At 49.5% G+C, this 10,607-nt stretch overlaps 1 protein-coding gene across 9 annotated transcripts in view; it reads right to left on the minus strand.

Moving 5' to 3' along the window:
* The window catches only part of TMEM131L (transmembrane 131 like), a 159,665-nt gene extending 150,251 nt beyond the window's left edge, over window positions 1-9,414 (minus strand). For 8 of the 9 annotated variants that reach the window (XR_016393367.1, XM_089912303.1, XM_022599718.2 and 5 more), the window contains exons 1-2: window positions 9,231-9,414; window positions 8,493-8,563 (exon numbers count right to left, since the gene is read on the minus strand). Coding sequence is in view for 8 of the 9 variants with exons in the window: in XM_089912303.1 (XP_089768429.1) it covers window positions 8,493-8,563; window positions 9,231-9,354 (195 nt within the window). In the remaining variant the exon portion in view is untranslated. The remainder of the gene's footprint in view (window positions 1-8,492; window positions 8,564-9,230) is intronic. The other variant, XM_022599713.2, reaches the window with a different exon arrangement.
* Between the last annotated feature and the right edge of the window lie 1,193 nt (window positions 9,415-10,607).

Here is a 10,607-nt window from a genome sequence, read left to right on the forward strand (position 1 = left end):
GAAGCAAAAGGGCCGATCCAATTAAATGCCGCCTCGGCGCTTGCCCGGCACCCGTGCTCTTGGCACGGCTCTATCCTCTCCCGAAGCTGCACCGCTGGCTGCGGAAACACCCACCCTTCCTGTGCCTCCAGCGCCCCCATCCCGAGGCTCTCCTGGTCGCCCTGACCCCCATCCTCCTGGGCCCAGACCCCGCTTCACTAACACCCTCTGACTGTTAACCCACTCTTGGAGCCACAGGGCCCCAATCCCTATCTGCAGCCCCAGCTTCTCACACCATCACACATGGAGATAAACACCAACCTTCCCACAGGAGCCAAGGCTCAGGCAGGTTAGGTCAGACCCCACAGTACGTGCAGGACCACTTAACCCACAGCTGCGGCCCCACCGCCAAACACCTCCAGACTCTACACACTGTCTCCCCAGAAACAACGACACCAGACTTCTCAACGCCAGGGGTCCCTGCCAAGGGAAGGGCCCCCTTGTGTCAAAGAGGCCATCACACTCCCTGCCCCTGGGCAAACCTGAGGGTCGTCCTACACTGCTCTCCTGCTGTCACCTCCAAGCATGAAGATCTACCCACTCATCAGAAATACAGCTCAGACCTGTCCTTCTCCATCCCTCCTGCCGGCAAATCGGCCCAAGCCATCAGCACCCCAGGCCTGCACTACCACTGTTGACGGGCTTTTCACTCTGTTTGAGACTGCCGCCTTTCCAGGAGGTGGAGAACAGGGAACCCTCATCCACTGCTGGCAGGAATGTAAACTGCTGCAGCCACGGTGGAAAACAGTACAGAGGTTTCTCAAAAAACTAAAAATAGAGCTACCATATGACCTAGCAATTCCACTCCTGGGTATATATCTGAAAAAAAAACAAGAACACTAAATCGAAAAGATACATGCGCCCCAATGGTCACAGCAGCACTATTCCCAGTAGCCAAGATACGGACGCAGCCCAAGTGCCCATCAACAGATGAGCTGATAACGAAGATGTGATATACACACACACACACACACACACACACACACACACACACACACACACTGGACTACTGCTCAGCCATAAAAAGAATGAAATTTTGCCATTTGCAGCCACAATGGATAGACCTGGAGGGTATTATTCTTAATGAAAGAAATCAGACAGAGAAAAACAAATACTATATTATATCACTTACATGTGGAATCTAAAAAAATACACCGAACTAGTGAATGAAACAAAAAAGAAACAGACTTACCGATATAGAGAACTAGTAGTCACCAGGGGGAGAGGCGAGATAGGGGTAGGGGACTAAGAGACACAAACTACTGTGTATAAAATAAATAAGCTACAAAGATATACTGCACAGCACAGGGAATATAGCCAATATTTTATAATAACTATAAGTGGAGGTAACCTTTAAAAATTGTGAATCACTATGTTGTATGCCCAAAATTTATCTAATATTGTACATCAATTACATCCCAATTAAAAAAAATTTTTTTTTTAAAGATTGCTACCTTCAACCCAGCCTGTGTGCCACTGTGAGACCAATCTTTTTCAACATCAGTCGTTACTTACGGACCCAGCAGTCAAGGTCACCGTGTTAATCTCTGCTCAAGAACCAACCTCCAAGCTCCTGAACCTGGAATTGAGCAACCGTCACTTGACCTTGAGACACCCATCCCAATCTCTACAGCCACACTTCAGCAGGGCTCTGGCTCCCATTCAAAGCATAAAACACACCTCCCCTGTGAGGCTCTGGGCTAATGCAGGTCTCTAAGCGGCCACTCCCTCCCCAAAGCCTTAACAGACCCTCCAATACACACTGCTCCTCTCTCCCTCCTCTCCATTCCTACATTTCAGCACTTGGATCCAGCGTTATCTCCCCAACCCCAACAACACCGAGCTCTCAAAGGGCGGGGACCAAACCCCGTAATTTCTCCCCACTCCCTCTTGGCAGTCCCTCCGGACCTTGCTAGCTAGTCTAATTCTCTCATAGCTTTCAGGGGCTGGCTCAAATACCAAATACAGGCCTCCTCAAAGAGACCTACCTTGACCTCTTGAAGTAAAACTCCCATCACCCACATCTTCCTCCAATCTGCCACCATATAGCATTGATGCCCTTCTAACAAACTGCGTAACTTATCACTTAGTCAATTTCTTACTTATTATCTATATGCCTCCACTAAACTGCCAGCTCCACAAGGGCAGAGATTTTCTTTTTTGGTTCCCATGACATCCCCAGTGCTTAAAACAGTGCTCAGCCCACAGTACATGCTCCATAAACGTCTGCCGGGCTAAGCACAGTCTAGGTGTTTCGTAAACACTAGTGGGTATCGCCCCACACCTGTGACATGGCTATCATCAAAAAGACAAAAGATAACAAAGGTCGGTAAGGATGTGGAGAAAAGGCAGCCCTCATGCACTGCTGGTGGGATTGTAATCTGGGGCAGCCACTATAGCAAACAGTACAGAGGCTCCTCAAAAAATTAAAAATAGAACTACCATATGACCCAGCAATTCCACCTCTGGGTATTTATCCAAAGAAACCTGAAACACTAACTTGAAAAGATACATATACACCTATGTTCACTGCAGCATTATTTATAATAGCCAACACACAGAAGCAACCTAAGTGTCCACTGATAGATGAATGGATAAAGAAGATGTGATATGTATGTACACTGGAATATTACTCAGCTATAAAAAAGAATGAAATCTTGCCATCTGTGACAACATGAATAGACTCGGAGGGCATTATGCTAAGTGAAATAATTCACACAGAGAAAGACAAATACCATATGACCTCACTTACTTGTGGAATCTTAAACAAAACAAAACAGAACACCAAGTCCACAGATACAGAGAACAGATTGGTAGTTCCCAGAGGCAGAGGTGGGGAGTGGGCAAAATGGATGAAGGGTGTCAGAATGTACCAACTTCCATTTATAAAATAACTAAGGCATGGGGGATGTAATATGCAGCATAGTGACTACAGTTAATAATACTGTACTGCATTATTTGAAATTTGCTATGAGAGTAGATCTTTTTTTTTTTTTTTGAGAGTAAATCTTAAAAGTTCTCATCACTAGAAAAAAAAATTTTTGTAACTCTGTATGGTAATGGATCTTAACTAGACTTATTGTGGTGATTATTTTGCAAAGCTCCAAATATAGAATTATTATGCTGTACACCTGAAATTAATATAATACTTTATGTGAATAATAGCTCAATAAAAATTTTTCCAATAAAAAAATGTTAAATACCAGTAGATATAACTTTTTACGCGGGCCTCTCACTGCTGTGGCCTCTCCCGCTGCGGAGCACAGGCTCCGGACGCGCAGGCTCAGCGGCCATGGCTCACGGGCCCAGCCGCTCCGCGGCATGTGGGATCTTCCCGGACCGGGGCACGAACCCGTGTCCCCTACATCAGCAGGCGGACTCTCAACCACTGCGTCACCAGGGAAGCCCAGATAAAACTATTTTTAAAACTTCATTTGGACTTCTCTGGCGGTGCAGTGGTTAAGAATCCGCCTGCCAATGCAGGGGACACAGGTTCGAGCCCTGGTCTGGGAAGATCCCTCATGCTGCGGAGCAACTAAACTCATGTTCCACAACTACTGAAGCCCGCGCGCCTAGAGACCGTGCTCTGCAACAAGAGAAGCCACCGCAATGAGAAGCCCATGCACTGCAGTGAACAGTAGCCCCCTCTCGCCACAACTAGAGAAAGCCCGCGCGCAGCAACAAAGACCCAGTGCAGCCAAAAATAAATAAATTAATTAATTAAAAACAAAAATTTCATTAAGCAAACCTTCCTAATTCAAAACATAACATGAAATTACTTCTCTCAGACACAGGCACCTTATCACCACCATACTACTTTCCTGGTCAGACTGTGCTAAAACTCATACAGTAGCAAAGTGGCCAAAAGCTTGGGCTCTGGAGCTAAACTCCTCTTGGATTCAAATCCCACCACTGCCGTGCGTGTTCTTATCGCCTTGGGCAAGTTACTTACCCTCTGTGTGCCTCAATTTCCTCATCTGAAATCAGCTCACAATACTTCATAGCTTTCAGGATCTTAATATGAATTAAGACTCGTAAAGGGCTTAACAATGCCAGTAGTATTCAACCCATGTTGGTTATTATTTTTCTATGTTAATAGTGGAATTTGATTCAACCAAAAAGAAATTTCTATGACAAAAAGATTTCCAAATGCTAGTCAATGCTTCCCAGCCTGGGGCGAGAGACTATTACCTCACAGGGTACCTGAGATACTCATTGTGCCACTTCCTGGTTCACTTTCTACCAATTTCTGATATCTACACGCTCAGGCTTAAGTGAGCAAAATAAACAAGATGCGGGATTTTTCAAGGCAGAAACATTCTTATTCGTCACTGTACCGCAGGGGCCTATCGGGGTCAGGCTCGGGCCAGCTGTTTGCTCGATGGACTAACAAGGCCAGGATCGCACAGCCTCACCATCCCATCCCAGACCAACATGCTTCTGCATCAGGAAACAGCTCCTACTCGGCACCGATGTCCACGTCCCAAACCCAACCACGGCCCTTAGGGGCGAGGCTTCTCACCCCAGTAAAGTCTGAATGGACTAAATGAACAAACTGTAGATTGCCCTTCTTGCTCCTAGAACTGATACAGAAATGTGATTATTAAACAGTAATAGGAACTCGACGCCTAAGGCATTCCACCTGCCATCTTCAGGAGTGGCTAACTTCATGAATAGGGGAACTGTTCAAGACACTCAGCACGGCCTCTCCTCCACCAGGAAGAACCCCTGAAGGCCTACTGCACGCACAACATCGTGGCCACAATGGGGCACCCAAGCGTAGATGCCCAAACCCTCTTAAGGGGAGCCCAGTTAGGGCAACAAGGCACATACAAGACAAAGGAAAAAATCCAGACACTAGAGAAACTCAAAGGGGAGGAGAAATGGAGACAGTGCCACAGCCAACCTAGGGGTCAGGAAGGACTGATCTCGGACAAACGGCAGGGCAATCGCATTTGTGCTTTCATTCAACAGATCCATGTTGGGCCTGCACGGTCAAGGGGCAGGCGAGTGTCCCAGAGGACTGAGCGGAGCTGCAGACAAGGTCACACTGCAAAAGGCCCCGAGGGCCACAGGGGGTCATGGAAGTTTCTGACCTTGAAGGCGGAGTAAGAAGGTGCACAAAGCAGTACCTTGCACACAGGCAATCACTTCTTGACAGTAAAACATTTGACGAAAACATTTGTTTGGCTTCTATAACATCACCACTCTGGAGTCAGTGCGGTGAAGCATGAATGAAGTAGAGTCAGAGAAGAAAAATCCTGTAAATCTAAGAATAAAATTACATGGTTTTTTCTTCCTTCTCATTATCACCATGGATCAAGTTTTAATGTTCTTAGACCAAAATATTTTACAACATAAAAGAGTGTGTAACAAAAAGATATGAATAATGTAACTTATCTATGCAACTGCTGGGCACATGATAGTACTGAGTTATCTGCACTAGTTCAGCCCCTTCAAAGCAGAAAAGCTGTTCCACGCTCTCCAGTGACCAAATCTAGGGGTCAGACGAGATAGTGCCAAAAAAACAGGTAACCTATATTAAGCGCTTACTAAATTCAAGGCACTCAATCCTCACAAAATTCTCTGAGATTGGCACCACTATTAACCCCATTTTGCAGATGAAGAAACCAAGGACAGAGAGGTGGAAAGCGATGGAGCCCTGAGTCAAATCCTGGAAGCCCAGCCAGAGGGATTTATAAGGCTGGCAGTTTATAACAATTCAATTATTATATCTGGTTTTACTAATGATGCATTATTCAAGTTCTTGGTCACTTAAGAGACCCATTTAAAAAAGAAAAAGAGGGCTTCCCTGGTGGCGCAGTGGTTGAGAGTCCACCTGCCGATGCAGGGGACACGGGTTCGTGCCCCGGTCCGGGAAGATCCCGCGTGCCGCGGAGCGGCTAGGCCCGTGAGCCATGGCCGCCGAGCTTGCGCGTCCAGAGCCTGTGCTCCGCAACGGGAGAGGCCACAACAGTGAGAGGCCCGCGTACCGCAAAAGAAAAAAAAAAAAAAAGAAAAAGAAAAGAAAAAGGCCCAATCTATAGAAAACATGTCCAAAATAGATAACTGTATAAATGTTAGTATTCAATTTTTTAATGCCACATCTTCGGACGCTCCTGTTTCACTGATCATTGACAAATCTTCGCTTCTGAAGCCATCTATTAAGTCTTCCTGAAAGGAACCCAACTTACAAAGTAGGCAGAAAACCCGCAAATTTACATAACACCTATAAATATTCTCTTTTCAACAGACTCCCTGACACACGAGGGAACTTTTTCTGAAAAAATTCAAAATACTTTGAAAAGAATTCCCTAAAAATAACTCTCTTCAGAACTCTCTGCAGTTTACACACACACACACACACACACACACACACACACGTGCAGTTTAGATAGATATGCAGCTTAGATAAATATAGACAGACAGACCCATATCTATCCTCACCCCCACCGAGGTACACGTAGGGTAAAACAGTCTCTAAAAAATACACATATAGATGGAGTATTTAGAAAATGATTTTGAATATCAGTTTCACTTTCATTATAGCTTCGATTAAATGAGCTTAGTTATAAATGCTTCTATAGTGAGTATTCCAGAGAACAGCTTCTAAAATTCTAACGTTGTTTACCAAAACAAACTGTATTATACATATAAACAAAACCAGAAATTAAGATTTACATCAGATCACTTTTGAGCCTATAAGTAAAATCATTCATCATATCAGGGGCTTTGACATTTCCATCTCTGAGCACAGAGACTGAGCCTTCGACTAATGCTGTAACAAATGAAAGTCTATCATTTCCTTTCCTTTCAGTCTGGGTTGGCTTCCTACACTAACCAGGAAGAGGTAGAGGGTACGATTGAGTAAAAATGCAAAAATGTATAGATATACACCAGTGCTTCTCAACCGGGGCAGTTCTGCTCCCCAGGGACATCTGGCAAGGTCTGGAGACATTTTTAGCTGTCACAACTTGCGGGGAGGGAGGAGTGACTGCCACTGGCATCTAGCGGGTAAGAGGCAGAGATGCTCCCAGGACAGCCCCCCACAAGAAAGAATTCTCCAGCCCCAAAATGTCACTAACATCTCTGCTGAAAACTCTGATATACACAAATATGACTATACGGCATTTGTGAAAAGTCAATATGCCGAATGTTCAGCATGGTTCTCTCAGCAGGAGTTGAGTGATTTCTATTTCGTTCTTTTCATCTTTCTGCATTTTTGTAACACTACACATCTGCCCTTTACAATCAGGGGGAAGAAATCTATTTAGGAATAAACTTTTAAGAGAAGGACGGACTATCCGCTCCCCATCCTGATGGGGCTTTTCCTCCAAGGACTGGTCCCTTCCAGCCTGCTAGCCTTCAGGGAAGGTCCAGTGCATTTTTCTTCTAAAAAGATCACCTCTCCACCTTGAAGCTGTTATTCGTTAGCCCTGGTTAAGATGAATATTCCAAATATCTCAAAACCAGCCCTCTAAATGCTCCACATACGAGGAAGAACACTGAAACGTAAAACTGCACAGCCTCGCCAGTGAAGTGATAGCTACACATCCTGTTTTCTAAACAGCCACAAGAGACAACATAGAATTAAGTGCTGCCACCAATGTGAGAAGTAATGAACATCTTAAAAGTTACTGGCACACGATCTGAGTAGTCCCTTACAATTCAAACCACCCCCCACCCACCCAAAACATGCATTTGGGGTCACTACTGTCGCTGATGAGAAACAGTCAACAACATTATATTTAAATGTGTACATCTGCAGTCAGTGAGAAATTCTCCTAAAAGTTAAATCTTAAACACAAAGGCTTTGCAGTACTCTACTGAAGCGGTAAATCTGAGGATGCCAGATTCCCAACAAATCATTAGTAATGATTTTTCCACATGCAATCATTACATCACACGGGGGGGGGATACGAAACCTGAAATTCAAGTTATTAACAAGAGGGTGTATTCTAACACAAATTAAAGGCACTTGGACAAAACCCAAGATTACAATCCTTTAAAGTCACATCTTCATCCCAAAGCTACTTAACGCTAACGGCAAGGACCACTCTCTAACATTTCTGAAATCAATATTCCATCCTCCCGTGGTCCTCAGGCACACAGGACGGCTCACGCAGAGATCAGGCACGGGTCCCTCGCCCACCCCGGACCACTGGCGGCCGAGGGGCCCGCCCTTCCCCTCTGCACCGCCGCCGCCGGCAGCGGCCCTGCTGAGGTGGCCTCGGCTCCCACCTCCTGAACTTGGGGCCGGCGTGACTCACGCCCTGTCACATGGCACGGGAGGAGGCCGGGCAGGCCACCGTGGCCAGGTGTTCAGGCTGGGCCCGACCGTTTATTTGCCTTGCAAAGTGGCCCGAGCGCCGGTGCCGCCGTGGGGGCCGGCGGCCTCCGGGCCTCTCCTCCCTTGCACCCGCGCAGCCGCCCCGTCACCTGCCCGTCCTCACCTGAGTGGGCAGCAGGAGTTCCCCTTCCTCCGCCTGCCACAGCTCCACCACGTTCGGCAAGGGCTCGATCGCTGCACCAACACCAAAAAACACACCGCGTTTTTAATGCACGGAAAAAAAACGCTTCCTGTTTCCCGATTGTCCCCCCGTGCACCCGCCTCACCAAAACAAGCCTCCCTTCCCTTCTAGAAGCGGAGGCCACCCGAGGAGCGAGCCGAAGATCGGAACACAATGGACGGGGTGCGAGCCGGTGGCCCCTGAGACGTGCGGGCTCGGGGGCTCTAGCGCTGGGGGGACGGAGAGGAGAGGCCACCCCGCGGGACCCTGCGCTCCGCATCCCGCAGCAGCTGAGACGGGCGTGTGCGGGACACGGCCCGGGCGGCCAGGGAACAAAGCTGCAGGAAGCCGGGCCGCGGCGGGGCCCCAGCGCGCGCCACACAAAGCGGGGGCTGCGCCCAGGGCGCCCGGGGCCCGCGCACAAAGGCTCCGAGGCGCGCGCGGCTAGCGGTCCGCGCCGCGGTCCCCGAGCCCCGCGACTTCCCAGCTTTCTGTTGGCGGGGGGCGGAGGGTGCCGGAGGGGACGCCGCGGTGAGCAAAGGGTACCAGCCCGGAATTGCAACCGCTTTCCTTCCTCCTTTCCCGTTCCTCCCCTCGCCCTCTCATAGCTTTCAGCAGTTCCCCCAAAAGCAAGGGGGGGCGGGGTGGAGAGAGAAGCCAGCGGAGCGGCGCCAGGCTGACCTTGTCCCTGAGCCCCTCCCGGGCGACAGCAGGGCAGGAGAACCTGGAAGACGCCCAGCAGGAGGTTCACGGCCGCGGCGGTGAGGCAGTAGCAGCCCGGCTGCGGGCGTCGGAGCCCCGCCATGCTGCTGCTCGCCCTCCTCTGCGCTGCTCGCCGCGCTTGCCTCTCGCTAGCTGGCGCCCCGGCCTCCTCGCCCCGGGCCCGCCCCCGCGCCGCCTGCCCCGCCCCTCCCCGCGCCGCGTCGCCTCCGCCCCCGCCGCCGCCGCCGCCGCCGCAGCTGCTGCAGGCCAGCCTCGGGCGCGCCGCTTGCTCCGCGCGTGTGCGCCACAGATAGGGAGGGACGGAGCGCGGCGGGGCGCGGGGAACGTGGACAATGCGAAGGCCGCAGCCGCCGCCCCGCCCGGCTCGGAGCACATGGCTGCGGGCCCTCCCCGCGGCGCCCTGCGGCTACCCCCCCACGAGGCTGCGGGGCCCGGGCACGTTCCGCGGGCGTGACAGGGGCGCCGAGAGCTGGCGGGAGGGGCTCCCGGGCCACTATCGCCAAGAACTTTGGGGTGGTTTCCGCTTTGTTTGGGCACGCTGGCCACGATCGGGTTATTACCCACAGGGGCAGGGGCGGCGGTGGGAGGTGGAAATGAGGAGTCGCCCAGCAAGAGGCCCCAGACAGGGTATTAGTGGAAATGATGCAGTGGTTGTCAGGAAAGGCGAGTGGTGCCACATGGCTACTGCCAGTTCTGCAGCGAGGATATCCGGTGGCTGCAAAGTCTGTAATTTAGAATTAAAAAGAGCTCTCCCAAGACGCGAGAGGCTGACCTCAGCGCCGCGTGGCGGTGGTGGGCCCGGCAACTTCTGTGGAGACGGTCCAGTTTGTGACAGGTGGGGAAGCCTCTTCCTAGGGGGTTTAGAGCTTTAAAGACCCTGCACACACTCCTTTCGGATTCCTATTGCAAAATTTAGTCAGCCTCTTCTGAAACCTGGTTGGGGTCAAGGATGTGGTGAGTTGCTATCTCTGACATTCACGGGGTAATATAAGTGATACTTGGAAATACATTTTTTGATGCCTATAACTAAAAAGTACGTCTAAGATCTGAGATCTCTTTTAAGTTAATATCATGCTTTTGCCAGTGGTATCAGGAGCAAGGTTTTTTAAGAGATCTATTTGCGCGACCTGGAAGTTCTGGCAATCTTAAGATATTTTTAATTTGCTGCTTCCAGAGTAGCTTGTATGAAATTCAGAGAATACGAGCCATGTAGAATGAAGAGGGGAAGTGACCGTGGCACACCTGTCTGCTTACATTGATCCTCTATTTAATTGCTTCTGGTGCCTTAGAGTCTAGACAATGGCAAAGCAGTGGTCGAATAGCAGGGCAGATGCG

Source organism: Delphinapterus leucas, chromosome 5, assembly GCF_059928025.1.
Source record: "Delphinapterus leucas isolate spDelLeu-1000000601 "Yukka" chromosome 5, BTC_Dleu_Yukka2, whole genome shotgun sequence".
NCBI lineage: Eukaryota > Metazoa > Chordata > Mammalia > Artiodactyla > Monodontidae > Delphinapterus > Delphinapterus leucas.